The sequence below is a fragment of the Rutilus rutilus genome (assembly GCF_951802725.1).
Source record: "Rutilus rutilus genome assembly, chromosome: 23".
In the NCBI taxonomy this organism is placed as follows: domain Eukaryota; kingdom Metazoa; phylum Chordata; class Actinopteri; order Cypriniformes; family Leuciscidae; genus Rutilus; species Rutilus rutilus.
Window position 1 is genome coordinate 11,027,149 of NC_140233.1, and position 21,135 is coordinate 11,048,283.

A 21,135-nucleotide genomic window follows, 5' to 3' on the forward strand; every position below is an offset into this window, starting at 1 on the left:
TGATGAGAGAATAGTAGCATACTTGAGAAAAATGGTGAAATGTAAATCATTAGCAGTAAAATGTGAAATCACACTAACACACACCTGTTTCTTGAAAAGCTGGCACTCTTCTGGCGTGAGAGTATCGGCCTTAGCGATGAGGGGAATGACATTGACTTTGTCATGCAGACGCTTCATGAACTCGATATCAAGAGGCTTCAGTCTGAAAAAGATTCAGAATACAGTTCAATTGCATCTAACACTTTAGATTTGTTTTATGAAGCTGCTTTGTGGTGCGAATACATTATTTAGATACTAAATCAATTATTGTATGCCATTGCCATATAATATACAACATACAAATATTTAATTGTACATTTTTTTTTTTTACTTTTTAATGCTGATATCACTACAATACACTAAAATGGTAAAATAAAATGAAATAAAATATATATGAATAAATAAATAAATAATTATTTGAATGAAATAAATAAATTGTGCCCATTACATTTAGTCTTCTAGGGGTATTGAATATAGAATAGAATTGAAAAGCATAGTATAGAGCATTAATAAAGCATTAATATAGCATAGCATAGGATATTGTATAGTGCATTGTGGAAATCATTTTACAACCAAGTGTATGAATAATCCTGCAAAAGTCTTACAAGTAGAGAAACCACTACAACTACATGAAACAATGGGAGGGAAAATAAAAAAATTAAAAGGTGCAGCTTTTCCACACAGGTTATATGACTATAATGAACAGTAACAGTAAGGTAAAGCAAAACATTAGATAAGTCTGCAAAGCTTCCACATAAACCAAATACAAAAATGTCATTTTTGAAGTGATGCAATACAACTAAAATCAAGTCAGGGTCCAGAAACAGGCATGAATAAACAGATCAGAGCAGAAGGCCCACTGTCAGCACAGAGCCACCACACAGCACTGACCCTTTTCTCATCGTTTCCTTCCAAACCAGAAACATTATGTCATGGAGGGAATGAGGGCCTTGCTCTGTCTCTCTTAGCATCACTTTCACTTGGGATTCCAGACAAAGAGGCTGTTCTTTACATGGAGCTGGGTTTGTGTGTGTTTGTGTGGTTTGGGGGCCAGCTGAGGGGCTGTTTATACATTTCAGGAATGTCGAGACTGAAGATGCAACACAAAGGTCACAGAGATATGAATGTTGCTTCATAGTGGCGTCTCAAAAAGGGCACGCAAGAAAATGTGTGGGGCTGTTTGAACACATAGGGCCGCGGGGTCACTGAATGTAAATAGAAAAGTAAACAGGGCTTTGTTTTTTCTATTCAGAGAGTGTAGATGATGAACTATGCACTAAAGAATTATAGAGGATTTTCCCACATCAATGCCATTAAATCACACAACAATGGACGGATGAATTATACAGATGAAAATTAAATGTATGTTTCAAGGATCCTGCGATAAATATTCCCCAAAGCATTCTTGCATCACAAAAAATGTCATATTTTATCACAAATCTTATTTCAAACGTTCCTTTCCTTAGCCAAATAAGCTATTCATTTTCAAAAATAAACAAGGCAACGCCTATCATACGCCAGGCCGAGTTTAGTGGGCATTATGTAATGCTTTTGGATATGGGTGTGGGAAGTATGCATCTCCATCTGTGCTCTGTATGTCCTCTGTCTCTCCATTTCACTCGTTAATGCATTTAAATCAGTGCGCAGTCACATGTTCTGATGCCTGCATTGTACCACAGTCGTATAGTATTCATGTACAAAATTCCAACATCATCCCACTCCTGAACAAAGTGCAAAATGTGTAAATCAGGACGTGTGTGTGTGTGGTGCTTCTATTTTAAGCTGGTTGATTCATGCCAGGCTTCATTTGTAGAGGGTGCAGTACCTACCCGTGACCAGAGGGGGCGATGAAGTACAAGCAGCAGTGCACCCTGTTGTCAGGCATCTGCCTCCTGTTGACACGGGATTCAGCATTCAGGAAGTCTTCAAACTTACTGTCGATGTAGTTGATGACTGGCTGCCAGCTGAAAAAAAGGGGAGGAGGAGAGATGAAAGGCAAAGTCAGACGCAAAGCTTGAGAAGTCAGTGCATCATAATCTGTAATAAATAGATTTAAAACCATCACATATAGCATTCTGCATATAAAATGATTTTGTCTTTTGACTATAATGGAGTTTATGTCTCTGACAGGGTCTATCCAAGAGTCTGAAAGGCACTTGAAATTAATCTCACCAGTTGCTGTTGTCCACCGCATCTCCAAAGCCTGGTGTGTCGACGATGGTGAGCGTGAGCTGAACGCCCCCCTCCTTTATCAGCACTTTGGACTGTTCCACCTGAAAGAAGGCCCAGAATTGTTACAACAGGATATGTGACAGCCTGAGACAGCAGCCTTGCCTTTTTGCTCCAGATTCACGTTGTTGACCAAACATAAATGCTTACTAACCCTAAACTACAAACATTCATGTGATTGGAGAGTACAGTTTTTGCATAAGAGTTTGTACTTTTGCATATGCATCAAACCAAAAGTGAGCCTACAAAGGTCATAGACTCTAAAACATAAACATTGATGAACAATATACCCTTATAGCTCATACAAAAGCTAATGACTAACATAGGCATTAACAAGGGATAAGCCATGATAGTCAACTAGTTGTCCAACAAATGGCTACATTGACTAGTTCATGAATCTTTAAATTCAGTGCTGCTACAGACATACACATCCAAGTTTTAAAATAGGTCAAGCTAAAAATAGTCCAACTTTAAAAACGAAAGGAGTGAGTATCTTCCGATTAGTCAACTAATAATTCAGGAAACCATGTGCATTAGTTGTGTTCAAGGGCAGGCCATGCGTGAGACACCGTGTTGAGATGAGACACTGAAATAGTCATCTCCGATGTCAGCTTCTATGATTCAGCTTCATCTCCTGAAGTTATTTCAGCTGCTTTCAGTACAAACGCTTATTCTCACAGGCCTGGTTATTTTTGGCTGACCCTGTTTTTCTAAAACTGCACCCTCATTCACACATGCGCAACTTTCTCGCTAACAAAAACAACCATAACCTCTCTTAGTTCTTCAAAAAGAGGAGACGGAGGGAGAAAAAGGAGAGACTTAAGGAGAAGAAAGTGTGAGAAAGAGAAAACGAGCGAAATGGAGGAGAGAAGTGGAGTAAACCTTAATAAAACTCTTCCATTCTCGCTCACGCTAGGATGTTTATGAGGCACGTCGGACCACTTCAGTTTGCAACAACATAGAAAAAGAAATAAATGAAAATGTAGAAACACAAAGCCACAAAAATGTCAAGACTTTCATTCGATGCAACCAGAGTGGCCCTTGTGTGGCTGCTATCACAAACACTGCAGATTGTTTTGGAATAAAAATACTCTCACCGCTGTCTCCATGTCCTGCCTGAACTGACCACAGAGGACTAGACAGCCACACATCACAACATGGCCTTTGGCCAGGCTGACAAATTTATACCACGGGCATTCATGGTGGAACAGCTCAAGTGCATCACGCAAAGGCATCTCGCCACCCAGGAGAGTGCCAGAGCAGGTTAAATATCAAGAGGAAAGCATGGACATGAGAAATGTTAATATGTCAGAGAGATTTCATCTGTGAAAGCAGTGATGTAGAGAATGTGAAGTCCAAGTAAGCCTATACTGCAAGTGACATGATGAAATCTAAAAATCTCTCAAACTTAAGTTGTTTTGAGGTAAAAACAGAGAGGTGGTGCCTTGGGATGAACCTTCTATTGAATTCCAATGGCAGCAAGCAAAGCCATTTTGGTTTTAGATCATCTATCCAAACGAGAATGGATTTGTTTAGATGTTGGGTGACAGATGCCACAGTTTCATTCAAACTGTAAGATGATGGGAAGGTTGTGTTTGGTCGGTTTCTGCACAGCGCTGAGAAAAGCAAATAACCCACATGGACACATACAGCACAAAGAGAACACAGGCTACTATGAGTGGAATGAAATCGACGTAGTTAATTCCCAAACTGCACACTTAATGTGTACTTGCGGTCTTGCAATAGTAACGGTGCATGTGAAGTCTATGAGGCTATAGGGTGTCCCATTTGTCATTTGAGGTTTCAGAAGGGTGCTCATGAGCCTTCACTGATGCTGTCTCCACAGCAGACTTCTACCCAACAGTCTATGTGGCATTACGTCACTGAAGTGTGGACTTGGAGAAGGACTTGAGGGATTTAGGAAGTCATTGGAGACAGGGTTTGACATAACGGCTGCAGGACACACGTGAATTTGACCACCCTAATTTGAGCAAAAAAAGAAAAACGTCAGATTTTATGTTTTTTTGTTATTGCAGGGGTGCCCAATCCTGCTCCTGGAGGGCCAATGTCATGCAGAGTTTAGCTCTAACACACTTGCTGTGAAGTTTCTAGTAATCCTGAAGACCTTGATTAACTGGTTCAGGTGTGTTAATTAGGATTAGAAGTAAACTCTGCCATATAGTGGCCCTCGGGAAGCAGAATTTGACATCCCTGTTTTAATCGCAAAATAAACATGGCAGGCAAGTTCAAGTAGACTGGAGCTGTACGCGCATGATTGAGTAGCTTTTTTCAAGATTGCCACCAAGTAAATAGACTTGCTTTAGAAAGGATTTGTCACGTCATCCAAACTCAACCAAGTTTCAAAACTACTTTGATCTGAATCGAAACCGTGAACTTAGTCTTGAGTGCAGCAAAGACAGAGAGATTGTTTGTTCATCATAATAAAAGAGAAACGAGAGTGGCTCCATTTAAATACCAGAAAGGGCTGGGACACCTCAGAACACGTCCCATTTCTAGGGTGGTGGGAAAGTCAATGCCGAGTGTTGGGTTTCGTGGGAAAATTCTTGACCTCCTACTGAACCCTACTAGCCTCCAGAGGAATCTAGACCCTTTCGTATTGCCCCTCCTATACTCTTTAAAAAACACTCCAATTGAGTCACTCCATCATATCGCAAGCAGTGTATCCTCCCCCATTTCTGATGTTCCAGCCTCAGCATCTGTTCTCATCCTGTTTATCAAATCCATATAAGGTCAAAACTCTGCTGTCTCTTTCCTCTGGTGAGTCTGGGAGCATTTGCTCTGGCCTGGAACTCTCAGAAGGCAGCATCTGTTTGTGATTGCTTGAGCCTGATTGGTGCCCTGCACTCCAGCTGTCTGAACGCATTCAGGTGTTGGTTGACTAGGACTTGAAGAGGCAAAAAACAACATTGAGTGCATGAGTGTGATTAATGTGACAAGGCCCAAGGATCCATAGTCATGCAGGTAATCTAATGAACTGCATAAGAAGCTGAACTGGTCAGGTAGGTAGCACAGTTCCACTCGAATGGCGCACTTTGATCATTAAAAAAAGGTTTCCAATTCCTGGTCCAAGGTAAGGACAAGAAATCAGACCCCAGAAGCCTCCTTCATGGCTTCTATACATCACATTTGGCCGCAAGGCAGTGGAGGATAATGATGGCTGGAGATAAAGGGTCGAAGGTAAGGGAAGTAAGAGAGAGCAAGACTAATAGCATACGCTTTCAGTTTATAATTGTAGCGCCTGTTGTCCAACTGAACTATACGGCATTTATTTCTATAAAAAAGCGAAACGACAATGAGGGCAGTGCCATGGTGGGCAAGGAATGTAATCGGTGTATGGCCGAACACCGTGTAACACCGACTACTGCAGCAAGCCTAATATATAGATAATGGTAGATTAAGCAAAGACCAGAGGATCAGTATCAGAAGTTAAAGGTCAGCTAAAGAGGCCATACCTGAACAGTCTTCTTGATCCTCTGAGATGGGCCAGGGTAGTCTTTGGAGTACAGGTCTGTCAGAAAGAGGGAATTGATGAGCGTGGATTTGCCCAGTCCAGACTCACCTAGAAAAGAGGCAAACAAAAATTTTAAGTTGCCATGCTCAACTGGTGCCATGAAATGCGCTAATATAAGCAAAAAGTGGGAGAGGGATGAAATGCCACATGCAAGAGACATCCATACTTAAAAACAGGAGGTGATGATTATGAGATTCTCCACAGATCCTCACAAGCTTTCTCACATTCATCCACCCACACAGAAACACACAATTAGTTTGTTGTTTTTGAGCCAACCAATGGCACATGTGGGACCCTGGCCAGAAATTCAATAGTTTCTTCTTGAGGACAGAAATCGAAAGACAGCGGATTTCATGGGTATATTGGGAAAATGTTGTGGACAAAAAGGAAGAGTGAGAGAGAGAGAAAGCTCTTTTATTCTGAAGGAATAAAACATTGCTTGCTCCATTCTTTCTAGACAATTCCACACTTCTCTTTACAACTGATGAGCAAGAGGCGGTGTCATTTTTGAACATCTCTTGAGTTGGGGGAAGGGAACACTCGGGCTCCTCTGGCAGAGCAGACCACCAATGCATAACTGAAGTGTACACCATCTTCACCCACTCAAATACACATTCTCACTCAACATTTTTGACACAAGCTTGATCCTAGGCTTCAAGGGGGTGTTGAAATCTCCTTCTCTCAATAAACAACCTTCCCACAGACAGTCCTCAGCGCCTGAGCTTCCAATTCTAATCTTATTCATTTACCATATGGGAGAGCAAACAGGCCTGAAAACGCCAGTCTCATTGCTGATAATGTCACAAACATGGACTACACATTGCATTCACCTTCTGTAAGATGATTAATCTTTGACACAAAAATTTGACAATTCATACACTTTTTTTATGCTTCTAAATAAATAACACTTTTGACAATTAGCTAAATCACAGGAGCTTGATTGTATGCATTAAGAAATACTATTAATCATAGTTTTGTTGTAAATGAATCGTATATTTGTTGTGTTTAAGCTTATGACGTAATGCAATTCAGAAAGTAACAAAATGCAGTTCAATTGGAAAATGAGACCCAGATGACCCAATGCCCTCATGATATCAGTGCCTAACCTTCAACCCTGACCCCCTCATTTGGACCCTCTCCCTCTTTTTGCCAAAGCAGGAGCAGTTCCCAGTGCGTCCTATGGAGCCGAAACATCTGCACAGACACACTTAAAGATTCTCTGTGCTATGCCAGAGATAACACACAGACACCAAACCCACCCTCTGTCTGTTAAGTAAATGTACTCCTCCATGCCCCAGGCTACGTGGACTTACCTAAACAAGACAAGAGTGACTGGACTGTGAGAGCATCTATGTGTATGTGTTTGTGGGGGTGGGAGGACATCAGAGACCAGTGGAAGAGAAGTAAAGGGGGAGGAGGAAAGACAGATAAAGAGAGACAGAGTGTTGTTTTATCGGTCTGCACTTACACTGGCATTTTAATGGAAGCCATGTACCAACACACAAGAAAGACCAATGGGAAAAAGCCTCCTCTCTTCTCTTCTGCTAATATATGCAGTTAGATAAAGACAAAAACAAAGACAAAAATATATTTTGTGACCATTTAGATCATAAAACAACTTTTCATAATAATAATGTTTTTTTTTACTATTATTATTTTAATTATTGTAGTTTACTTTTGATTACATAACCACATAAAATGTTTGTGAAAACATACCAAAAATTCATTACAAATTGAATTGCTCTAACCATTTCCATGCTTTAACGGGTGAGAATGAGTAGATTAGCCAGCGTCTCCAGCTCCAGCTAGCTCTAAAGCCCTGTTTCTCCCTCTCTTTCCCTTTCACCCCCTCAGGGTAAAGCCAGAACCAATTAGCCTCATCCCCTCTTTTAATTAAATATCGGTCCACATGATCTCTGAAAATGAGACACTTCAGTCACACAGCAAGGATCCAGGTCTAGTTCACAGTTGGCTGACCTTTATCAGACCCATGGATGAATGGAGTGAACTCACCTCCCCTTCTCATTTTGGTCCCTCTATCATCTGACTTTTACTACTACAGCACATGTGCAGCAGGGACAAACAGAGACACTGGAAAAACCATTAAATAGAGGAAAAAGGTCTATAGTTGTGCTAATAGACTGGCACAACCACATGCGGATAAACAGACCCTATTTCCACTGGCTTTACATTGAACTAGACCCAGACAGGCTACCAGGGGAACAGACATTTCCGAATTAAAAGAGCATGCTAGCATCACTTCCTGACCCAGATTGACATGGTTAGCGCTCAGCTTAAAGTGGGGCGAATGGTGTTCCAAAAGCATTTGAATAACCAGTGTTTTGTGCAGTATGCTAATATAGCATGTCCAGCACCATCATAATGTTTCATTTTATTACAGATTTACATATCAAAAACATCATTAAACATCTTTTAGATAGTTTATCTTGCAGTGCTAGTGGTGTCAAATTAGCATTACATGACATAAACCTCAAACAGATTGCACTTTTTTAATGCAAAAAAACCCTCAAAAATAATAAGTTGTCATTTTCTACTCACCCTCATCTCATCTCATATCAAAAATGGCTTTCATAGATCGAAATAAATATAATTAGATGAGAAATAACTAATATAACTAAACCTTAAAAAAATAAACATTAAATAGAAACATTTCTAAAATAAAACTAATAATAAACAAAAGCAAATAAAATGACTCAAACTAAAATTAAAGTTAAATTAAAATTATAATTAAATAAATAAGAAACATGAAAAATAAAACAATTCCAATTATGAATAAATACTATAATAGTATATAAAAAAAATACTAATGAACACAGTCAAAACTGTATTACTTTCTTCTGCGGAACATGACATAAGGTATTTCGAGAAATGTGTTTTTTGTTCATGCAATGGAAGTCAATGGGCTGCAATGTTGTTTGGTTCCCAACGTTCTTCAAAATATCTTCTTTTGTGTAAGTCATACAGGTTTGGAGCAATATAAGCTAATGATGACAGATTATTTATTTTTTGGTAAACCTTTAAAAAGGACTTTTAAAGAATGTGTGATGACGATCCAATCAATCAATCATAAACGGCCCTATTTTTTAAATGTATTTTCTACTTATTACTACTACCCTGAATGGATGGGTGGTTTGGAGGACTGGGACAAATGGACAAACTTTCTAGGAGATTCCACACATTCTTCTTGACTTTCATCTATTTACCTCTTCCTGTCATCATGCTATGGGCCAGAAAGCACCCCAGGGCCCATTACTGGGCTCAGATATCCTGACAATCCCCCACCTCCACCCCTTTTCCACTGCCCTGCCCCCATCTAATCCCAGCTATCCCTTTTCTTCCTCACTCTTTTTCCCCTCATAAAAGGGGCTCTAGTACCACTGCCATACAGTTACTTAACTCTTTAACAAACAGATAGCTGACAGAGAGCGAAAGAGAGGCCCACTACCTCAACAGATAAACAGAGAACAATGGGCAAACTATGATAATTTAAACAAATTACAATAAACTTTGGAAAACGCTCTGATCAAGTATTTACTACAGTTACTGATTTTAAAGGATGTGAGAATGCAAGTATGATAGTAAGTGTGTGTTTAACTGGTTTGCAGAGAGGGGCTCCTGTAGTGATAAGATCCATTGTTCGGCAACAAAGGTCAGAGTTCATCTCCGAACAGCCTGAGATAACAATCAGCAATGCTCTGTAAAAAACTCCCATGGACACACACACACAAAAGTCACTTCAAATAGGAAAATCAATCTGTCCTACATAGAAAATAAGATCTATGAGGTGGCACGTGCGATGTTACACACTGCACGTGCGCAATCAACATACACACTCTATATCATGTGTCAAACTCCGCTCCTGGAGGGCCAGCTCCAAATTATCTGCCTTGAAGTTTCCAGAAGACCTTGATTAGCTTCTTCAAGTGTGTTTAATTAGGGTTGGAGCTAAACTCTGCAGGACAGTGGTCCTCTAGGAACTGAGTTTGAAACCTTTTTTTAATTATATGTCAGCAAAAACACACAACGCTGGACAGGTAGTGAACACAACACATCTAGTTAACATTTATAACTAATATTTGGCTGAAATGTAAGGATATGTAACAGAACAAAGCATTTAAACAGCATAAAAATAATAGGCATGCCTGTTGTTGATTAATACCAGCGTTAATGATGTACTGTACGTAGTCATGTCGCCGGATATTGAGTAATCACTGTCCCAATGTGTAGTGAACCAGGGTCCTTACCAGTGGATTTGTGTATAATGCTTTACGAACCTGTGATATAGGGAGCTGATTGAGACAACTCATGGTTCTCAACCCTGGTCCTGGTGCCCCTAATGTCTCCTTTATCAAAACTGATTCAGGTCATCAACTCATTAGTAGAAACTCCAAGACCTGAAATGGGACCAGGGTCGAGAACCACTGGTCTGCATCCGGATAAATTTGAAAATGCATCCTTTTCTCTACATTTTAGTTTTCCGTCTACACGGAGAAGGCATTCTTTTTACAGCGAAAATTGAGGTTTGAAGATGCTCTCCCAAGTGGATGAATTTTAAAACGCCATATTTGAAAAACTAAGTATTTGAAAATGAGGCATATTTAGTCATGTGACGTATATTGTGCCCATAGATATGTTTATACCGGCATGTGCCTGTGTTACATTCCTAGAATAGTGTGAAAATTGTATTATGTCTGGTCTCTTGGTATCATCTCAGTTATTATGTTTTATGCACAGTTTTTCTCAAGTTTCAGTGTAGACAAGAAACCTTTGGAAAAAGCTTAAACGCTATTGTAGATAAAGTGTTTTGAAACGAAAACAACATCAAATATATCCAGATTAATGAAGATGTAGCCTCATGCAGATATGGTGGAAGCGAGTTAGACGTTCCCCAACGGCAATGTGAGATCCCCACATACACAGCTGGGGTTGCTTGCATTGCATCTTCTGCCTTAAGCTATGGACTATGTTTCTGAAATGTGCAGAAACTGTTCTGAACCTTTAATATTACACACACAGTCTTAATAAAAGAGTAAAAACTGCGTCAACTGTTAGAATATAAGTTCTCCAAATGGCTTGTTCTCATTCATATTAGTCTTCACACAAATAAAAAAGTTAGGTACGATACACTTTCCACATGATATTAACAGGCTTGAGTCACAACTAAGCCTGTTTGATTCAACAACATTGTTTTGCAATGATTCAGAATGATTCATAAACATGCTGAAGAGAACAGCAACTAAAGGGACCACTGGACAGACTGGGATACAGATTTGGCAGATTTTATAAATGAAAACTAAAAATCTAAAGGAAAAAAATACAATTACAAATATATATATTGGCTAAGAAATGAACATGTAACTATTGCAGTTTTATATATCGTAAATTGTGAGTAAATATGGTTAAATTCAGTCAAATTAATTAATAATACTTTTTTTCGATGTATTAAAACTGGCATTAATAATATTACAAAAGATTTGGAATTCAAATAAATCCTGTCAAAGGATATATATAGATATATTTAATACTCATAATAATTAGCAAATAGGACTGCACTGGAAATAGAACAACAAAATCTTAACCACTTATATCTTTTATACTGCCAAACCCAATCCCTGATTGTTTGTTACTAAAACCCCATCTAAACAAAAATCTGTCCAGCACAATGAAACTCAATGGCTTCTGTAGAGTGAGGGAAGATCGGCATAATGGTGTTACTCTACTTCATAGCTTCATATCTTTTGAGGGTTAAGAACAAGTCTGATGAAAACAGAACAAACTCAAAATATTCCCATATTTGACTTGAATGAAACTTTAAAAGAAAGTTTGTTTGAAAACCCAAAGATATGCCAGTGTTTATTTGTGCATTTGCGGAAGCATTAGCATGTGTTGGCTAAGACTGTCTGACAGGCTTAGCTCCATGACCAGGTTGTTAGATGACCTGTTGGCAGAGAGTGGAAGCTTTGGCTTCATAATCCAGGGATTAAATATCCTCCATGTGTGTGTCCGTATTTGAGCCAGGGACCTTTTAAACGGACCTACAGCATAGTAATGTACGAGAAAAGCAGCAGCTCCTAGCGGTAGCTATGCTAACGCAGCCGCATTAGACAAATTGCTGCCGTGTTGTTGAAAATATCTGTGGATGACATGGAATTCAACATCATGTCATGCCTGAAGACTTCAGCTACCGAATGGAAAAATCATCACTTTAAAACATCTCAAGTTTTGTCCAAACACAGCTGTCGGAGTTGTTGTTGTAAAGGAATGCAAACTGTGCAATTAATAAAAACATGTGTGAAATTGTTACAATTTTTTTCTATTCGTTGCTTGTACAGGTGTGAATTCTCCTACACAGCTTGAAAACTGGAGAGACTTTGTACAAAGAAAACCATATTTTAAACAAGACTAGAAACTGCAAGGCCTGCTTTACCACCTCCAACACGCCTTAGATAACTCAATTTGAAAACCGAATCTCGACAACCCTTCACATTTTCCAACGCTTTCTCCCTGAAGAAACATTTTGCCAGCTGGTGTGAGAGGGAAAGCTCAAGAAAGGAAATGCTTGTGGAAAAAAAACACAAGGGAGAGAGCGAGAGAAAAGACAGGAAACAGATTTTTTCCTCCCTGAAATTTTGGAGGGAAAATTGGAGTCCACAGCCAAAGCCCTGTAGTGTCTGTCAGGATGAGTGACACGAGAACAAGACGGCAGTTTTGTTCTTTAAAAGGCCATTGGACGTCCCCAAGGACAGTTTTAAGAAAACCCAGCAAGCCCCTATTTCATGTCTTAGACACTGACTACATTACAGCAAATTTCAGCCCAGTCTGAGGAAGATGTGTGTTATGGAGAGAATTTGTGGAGGTGGAATCTTGCTTCTGAGATCAAATGTGACGGGAGTGCATTTTAATATTAGTGAATGCACAACACTGTTAAAAGAAAGACAAATATTGATACTTACTAGATTTGCAGTGCAAAATTTAGTGTAAAATACACTACCATTCAAATGTTGAGTCAGTAACCTTTTTATTTTAAAGAAATTAGGTAATACTTTTATTCAGCAAGGATGAATCAAATTAATCAAGTGACAGTAAAGACATTTACATGTTTCAAAAGATTTACATTTCAAATAACTGCTGTTTCTTTCCATAAATGCTGAACTTTCTATTTATCAAAGAATCCTGAAAAACAAAATGTATTACATTTTACATAGAAATATTGCACAACTGTTTTTAAACTGATAATAATAATAATAATAAATGTTTCTTGAGAAGCAAATCAGCATATTAGAATGATTTCTGAAGGACCATGTGATCATACTGAAAATTCAGCTTCGCCATTACAGGAATAAATTACATTTTTAAATATATTAAAATAGAAAAAAAGTTACTTTAATGTGTAATATTTTACATTACTTTTTTTTTTTTTTACAGTATTTTTGATAAAATAAATGCAGCCATGGTTAGATTAATTTTAAAAACTTTTAAAAATCTTACCGACCACAAACTTTTCAATGGTACTGTATACAGTGTGAGAAATATATGACCAATGAGTATCAGTGCTGCAAATATGTAAAAGATAAGACTAAACCCTATTCAGTGTGCAAATATATGTAAATATAAAGACCAACTGCAATTCCATATGCAAATATTGTTGGTCACAGAATTCTGAACATTCTACACATTTTCAAACTGTAATCTTAAATTAAATTTCTTAAAGCAAAAACACAATGCAAAGCCCAATGGACCCTGAAATTGTCTACAAAAGAGTTTGAATAAAAGTGTAATACTATAGGTGAGGTCACATTTACCGCGCTGCTCGGCAAGATTTCATGGACAATTTCGTTTCAACTGGAACCAACATGTTCGGGAGCTTCACGTAAGGCCGGAAAAGTTTTTTTTGCAGATTTTGCTTGTGTTCAAGTTGGTTATTTAAAGTTCCCCTGTAGTCAATCATTTTAAACTTAAATCTTTGATAACCAAAATTACATATTTAAGCGTTTTTTCCTTGGAAAAAATTTCTTCATGCCTTAAAATAGCTTGTGTAACTCTACACCCTTGCCTCATTTAGTATACGCGGTTCTATGAATATGCAAATTAGCCCCGCCTCCACTCACTTGCACCAGCTCAGAGATCCACTCGTTGATGATCACACGTTTGTGACGTCAGAAACACCAGCAATTTCAAACCGCGTTTTTTGAGACTCTCTTTGGTTCACTGCAGTTTTAAGGAGAAAATACTCAACAATGGTGTTGACTTATGAATTTGCACAAGGTTTGTCTTAAAGAATATAAAAAATACCACATAGACATATAAACAACATTAAATCCTTGATTTTCACCACAGGGGGACTTTAAACTTAGCCTGGTCCTACCAGACTCTCGTACATGTCATTTGTACAGAGAGTCTGGCCTCTCTCCATTGACAAGCGTTAACTTCCTTGAAGGCGGGTACTCTGTTGAAGTTTAAAACTATTGGATCTGCCCAGAGCCACTCTGGATCTGCCATAACCAATCGCTAACTTTTGGTCATGACGTAACCCTACAACTCAAACTAGCGCACGACCTCAACGTCATCGTTCTCAGCCACTCCCTCTGTTCGGACCGGTAAAAATTTGACCGGAGAAAACCCACGAATATACCGCAAACCCAGACGGAGTACTGAAGGAAAAGGAAAATTGAGCGGAAGTACGTAGGAGGGCGGAGCCAGGCTACTTTAAACTTGCCGTGCTAACCAACAGAAAGCTACTTGGTTTGAAAGTGACTGTAATTCGTAGTTTTGGCCAACCAATGAGAGGGCAACATTGAGGTAGCCCCGCCCACACTGAAATATTATTGGACTCCTAATACATATTATAAAAGGACAAATTATATGACAAACATCACAAAGACAATTGTAAAAATCTAAAGAAAAACTATGAAAATATATGATTTCACAAGTAAACAGACAGAAATTCATCAGAGTAAGGAATCTTTTGTTTTACAAATATACACAAAATATATTTAAAAATAAATATTCCTGATAGAGGCCACAGACGATAATGAAGGCAACACACCTAGTTCTCTACAAAGACTAGTGCGGCTTGTCTCCTGATACCAGTACAAGCATCTCAATTGGCCGGTTTACCAAACAGGAAACCCCAAACTAGACAACCAGCCTATAAACAGAGGTAGGGAATGTGTGAGAGACAAAGACACAGAATGAATAACAACTTGGAAGAGGAATAGAGGAAGAGAGAACTGAAGAGATTATTTTGCACCAGAACTGGGAAGCAAACACACTGCAAGCGCTAACAGACACACACACACACACACACCCGGTTACTATGGTGAGGCGCTCCACCACAGTTATGTCACCGAGATCCATATTTCCAATATAGCTTTAGTCACAGCATCCAAACCATAGAGAGAGCGTGTGATAATGACAATAGTATTGATCATCCAAACACTCGTCATCTGTCTACTCTTTATGTGGGAATAAAGTCATTCGTTCATCAGCAAATAAATCTCTTTCATCCAAAGACACAGATTATTCACTTAAAGTAAAAAACAAAAAACAGAAAGCTTATTTTATGTCATTCTACAAAACAAGTTCCATTTGTGGTCGTTCTCATGTATGCAAAATAAGAATATACATAATCATTTCAAGACATGAATGTGAAAGAACTTAAACATGAACTTAAACTTCATCTTTTTTTGGTTTCATCTTTTGATGTCAGTAGTTTTTTCAAATGACAAACTTGTTACCATGATTATATAGTAAATAATGGATAACTTCTATAAAACTTCAGCGGTCATTTTCTCAGTAATATACATTACAAGACTTGCAATGTCAAATTTCACTAAGCCTGTCAACCCTGTTAGTGTTTCCTGAACGACCATTTCCTGAACATTTCCTAAATGTTTCCTGAAGGCATAATTACAGTAAACTATATTAATATAGCCGGAAATGGCGCAATGTTATGGAGTCCCGCACATGACATGGACAATGGACATGGACATCGTGGTCATATTCGTTCTCTCATTTTAGTTAAATCGAGGCCATGTCCAGATTCATTCCCTTGCATTGATTTAACAGAAGCAAGGGAATTAGTAAGTATTAGTAAGTCGTGGGAACGAATTATTCATTTGTGGACATATTTTTGGAACACACTTTTTATCTATGTCTGAAATCGTACAAAAATATACTCAGCCAAACAAAACAAAAAAAAATCACTTTATCAAACTGGAACAGGCACCCATTTCACAGAATGCAATCTCAAAGGTGAGCAAAAGAATTTTGCGACTTACCGACAACCATGAGTGTGAACTCAAATCCCCTCTTCACGGACTTCCTGTACACCTGGTTGGGGAGGTTGGCGAAGCCGACATAACCCTCCAGATTCCTCTGCTGGAAGAAAACACAGCTTTACTCCACATTCCACTGATTAAAGAGCAGAACGGCTCCTCCATTACTGTTATCCCTCTCAAAACACAGCTCAAGAAGACTTCAGAGGAAAGATATTAAAGGCTATGCTAATATTAACATCAGTTACAGTGGATAATGCCTTAGCACAGTCAAACTCTTAAACTAACATGCAGGGATACCACAACAAAGGAGAACATGGAGTTTTGCTAATTTGAGGATGAGTAAACATATCTGCGTTAAGCTTGCCTAAACACAACTTTTGGAAACCAAGAGGCTGGGGAAAGGGAGGACGCATGGGATCTCGTGACAAACGTCTGCTTCACACGCTCATTTACGTTTCGTATCAAATCCATCATGAACTCAATGTCGTCATGGAGGCAGTGAATTTCGCTCCAGATCACAGCCAGCGCCTTGTCCAGATGCAAGTTCTCCTTCACAAGCTTCTCCATCCCTTTCTCTCCGTCGCTTTCCTTCTCTTGTAATCTCATGCTCTCGGAAGCACAGCGCTGAAGCACACGCTAGGCGAGGCAAACACAATTGATCGCTCTGCTTTGGCTCCGCTGAGCTTCTCATGCATGGTAGGCCAATGGAAAACTAACCTGTAGGGGCCATGCTGATCATTTAGAGAGAGGCAGATAGCTTGAACGGGGAGGGGTACGATCACCAGGGAGAGTTAACTCTTTTTGGCCTGAATGAATGACCATGGCCACAAATGTATTTATCAGAACTAAGCCAATAGACTCTTTGGGAAACAGTGCATGACATGGTTCATGTAAAAATGAAAATGAAACTTTTTTCATCATTCTTGAAAGAAAGAACATCATTAGGGATGCTTGTTACGTCAGTACCATATCGGTCGTTGGTCGGCCCGGGACTGTTGTTATTTCCCCTTTTTTTTTACATTTAGATTAACTGTGCACTTGATGCTCAATCATTAAAAACGCTAATAATTTAATAACACTGTTAAATACAATATTCAACAAAATATACATTTTTCAGTTTGTATATTATGATGTTGCAACGACAAAATTCACTTGTAGCATTTAAAAGGATTGATTTTAGATTTTCATTTAAACTAAATATATTATATAAAAGAGCAGGTTGGCCAATGGCCGATATAAGGCTGATAAATATGACACTATTTAATATTACACTGGTACACTATTTAATTTAAATAACATGCATTACAAAAAATACAATGAAGATTTAATCTACATATTTACATTTAGTAAATCTATAAAATAAACAGATTTATGTTTTAACAACATCTTGTATCTCTAACCCTATTATAGTATTTTTCACAAATTAAGAAATAGTTTAAAAACATGAATAAAATGGAAGTAAACACTGTAACCAATAGTGCACTCTGGGTATATTTTCTAATATAGGTAACAGTTATTTTAGGTAACAGTTATTTTATACTGTACACAGTGAATATGACATGGATATAGCACAGCATAGTTTGAAATCAAGGGCTGCGTCGGAAATCGCATATGCTCGAGTAAGTACAAAATAGGTAGCACTATTTTGAATAAGCATTTACTTCAAGACCGCTAAAAAAGTATGTGTGTAGTTTGAATGTAATCTGGACGTATTACATTCGCCATGCTGTCATTATCATGCATCGCTTCACTGCCATTCATAAATCCTCTCCCGTGGCCTCATGGGAGAGTAAAGTGTCCTTCATATGTACACTTCAGAATCTCGCCTGAAGTAGTAGGTCATCCGGGTACTTTTTGTTTACTCTTTTTTGAGTACTGTGCATTCGGACATACTTCTTTTTTGTCACATACTGTTTTATTCACCTACTATATAGTAGGGAAGTATGTGATTTCAGATGCAGCCTTAGATTTTAAAGATTACGCTCACATCGGCGTTGAGGTGATGGCGTTCTTAGTGCTGTCAAAATAAGAGTCCTGTCAATGTCAAAATAAAAGCTGCTTCTGATACTTTACAGCCAAACAGAATAACATATCAGTCGATAATTTAAAAAATGCAAAATAACCATTATATTTTTACATAATTAAATAATAGAAAAAATATAATAGCAATTTAGAGGTTATCAGCCATTACATAATTATCAGAAAATAATCAAACATGCATCAGTAAATAATCATTAGCCGTCATTTTAATATCAGTGAAAAATACAGCTTTGGAACAACATGCATAAATAAATGATGATGACAGAATTGTTTTGTGTGAACTATGATGAAAATGGATTTGATACGAAACCTCTGACAGTTTACGGACACTCGCATCCCAAAACGCGACTGCATCTTCTTCAAATCTATATAATTCATACACCAGTCTATAAATAGCCATGCGCTGTGATCAGCTCAGGGCATTTTCCATGCTTTCACTCTTGAAGCGAGCGCTCTTACGTAACTGTAAGATTGATGTCATGCCCCAACATGGCAAACAACACAACATCTGACCAGAAGAGAGAATCAAATCATTGATTATTGAACCCCTATCCATGTTAGTATCCACAGATTGAAGGATGCATATCATTATTGAACCTCTATCCATGTTAGTATCCACATTAGATTGAAGGATGCATATAGCGTAGGTGGGAAAAAAGTGTGGGTGTTCACAAGCTTAATATTCAGAATAGGTTCATTTGCGCAATTCATTCATCCTTTGAAGGATGCATAACATGATATGAGGACCCTAAATATAGTGCGCCCAAAAAGCACCTGGAGTATTAAAATGTATAAACGTCAAAGCACTAGATAACAAAATACCAAACATATCGCTGGCATCTGCAAACTAGGCCTTTTCTCGTAACTAACTTCACTTTCCTGAGCACTTATTTTTACACAAATGACCCCATGTTGATTTTAAATAGATTTATGAAGTCAGTTTCCTTCAAGTTCACACAGAAAGGATCAAGATATATGCTCAGTGACAGTTTTTGGCTGCTCTTCTCTCTCTCTAACCCTATTGAAATGCATCTCCACTCACTGCTCTCCACAAGGGAGCTGGGCATCACACTTAGAGCCTGTCATTCTCATTTGCTTCTCCAAACAGCTATTAACACACATCAGCCCAACTATTTACTCAACAAAAAAACCCCCCCACATTTGTATGCATTAGAATCATGATCGTTTGTCTTGAGGTCAATGAACAATGGTATTCAACATCAAAGTATTATTACATATGTATGGTCTGACATAACAGCAATTGGTCTGATTCACAACTTCACAAATGCCTACAGCATGGTATGGCAATATGGAAATTGTTTTTGACCTGATCATGTAATAAGATATTGTACCATGTACTTAAAATGTAGATTCTGATGAGTTTGTTTCTTAGTTCTTGCATGGTTTGGATGAAAGTACAATGTTTCACTGAATGAGCTAAAGCGCATGTGGCATAATTTACTTTAACAATAATACACAAGGACCAGTGAGCTTTTGATCAAGGAAACCCAGATTATGGTAAGCTATTTTAACATTTAATTCTATATATATATATATATATATATATATATATATATATATATATTTTTTTTTTTTTTTTTACATTAATAGTACTTACTTTTAATTAACTAAAAGTAATCTAATAGTGACTACAATTGTTTTCATAAACTAGAACTAGATATAATATTATTATTCCTTTACCTTATTAAATATTTGCCATTGAATTCTATGGGGATCTGTGGTAGACATCAACAATTCGCTGCCAACTAATAAGTATTCCAACTGTTGTTGTGAAAAATAGCATTTTTATAAGTACTACTAATTGTTGATACATTAACCAAAAATCACCACAGATATGTTACCTGTAACAAAGAAATTATTTGCCACTATTTGAATAGTGATAAACAGTAAGTGAATAAAATGTCGTATGTAATTGAATACTGGATAACATAACATTGGCAAATGTATGAGTGTCCATTGAATAGTTATTGGTGAAATTAATTGTATCAAAAATAGATGCTAGTTAGTTTTAAGTAGCCTAATAAATGTGAATGCGGCTTGCCATAACAGACAGATGATTAAGGGACAGTCACACTAGGAATCATTTGGCCCACCACCATGCAATTCCATGAATCAATGAAACAGATGTGGTTTAAATGTATTTTCTGGACAGATTTAGATAAATGTATGAATATTGTACTCACTGCAACGCTGGAAACAGCTGAGTCGGGTCTCTCGATCATCGTCCTGTGACAACACCCACTCTGAATCCCAATAGATCAGGCATAAAAAGATGAGTCGACTCAGAAATGGTCGAGTGCAGAAGCGATGATGAACCCTTACGGCTGCTTCTGAATTGGATTAAATAAATGGATTTTTATGGGAGGTAAACGTGCACAGGACAAAAACAAGCATGCGAGCATCGGCCGGGGGAAAATGTTACAATGCTGCGAGCATGAAAGGCGATTGTCCTCCTCCTAGAGAATTCAACCCCTATTGGTCAGCGACTGGCCGCTTGTAGTGATGTCATAGAATTCCGCCCACTCTCGCATTTCATTGGCTCACTGGATTGTACAATGAATTGTGGTATTTGTAGTGGCAGGCACGTGGACGCAGGAAAAAGATGCGACAGATGTAGTAGGCTATGCGCAATACTTCAAAACAAATTAAAATATTTTAAAAACAAATTATGTCAGCATCGAGATCTCAGACAGGAAAAGGAAAAAATGGGAAATACTTTTAATTTTCTACAGACACGGGAGAGCGTATTATTATGAGGCGTTTATGATCTGTAATGATGTAGGCTACATGTGCCCTCTAGTGAAATATTTTAATAGCCTAGTAGGCCTAGTTGTGATGTAACCCAATTAATAATATTATTGATTATAGGATATTCTATTTACTTTAGAAAATGAATGTTGAAATGTTTGATAACCTTTGTTCATAAAATAGACCTTATCAAATTAAAAGCTATTTGCAGGATGCTTTTTAGGA

At 38.0% G+C, this 21,135-nt stretch overlaps 1 protein-coding gene across 3 annotated transcripts in view; it reads right to left on the bottom strand.

Annotated features, from left to right (window-relative positions):
* The window catches only part of septin15 (septin 15), a 33,072-nt gene extending 12,429 nt beyond the window's left edge, over positions 1 to 20,643 (bottom strand). The window contains exons 1-6 of one of the 3 annotated variants that reach the window (XM_084396571.1): positions 16,555 to 16,722; positions 16,102 to 16,201; positions 5,742 to 5,848; positions 2,212 to 2,312; positions 1,869 to 2,003; positions 85 to 202 (exon numbers count right to left, since the gene is read on the bottom strand). In XM_084396571.1, coding sequence (XP_084252697.1) covers positions 85 to 202; positions 1,869 to 2,003; positions 2,212 to 2,312; positions 5,742 to 5,848; positions 16,102 to 16,201; positions 16,555 to 16,707 — 714 coding nt within the window. In that variant the 5' untranslated portion in view covers positions 16,708 to 16,722. Of the gene's footprint in view, positions 1 to 84; positions 203 to 1,868; positions 2,004 to 2,211; positions 2,313 to 5,741; positions 5,849 to 16,101; positions 16,202 to 16,554; positions 16,723 to 20,345 lie in introns of those variants that run through there. The other 2 variants (XM_084396570.1, XM_084396569.1) reach the window with 2 other exon arrangements.
* Between the last annotated feature and the right edge of the window lie 492 nt (positions 20,644 to 21,135).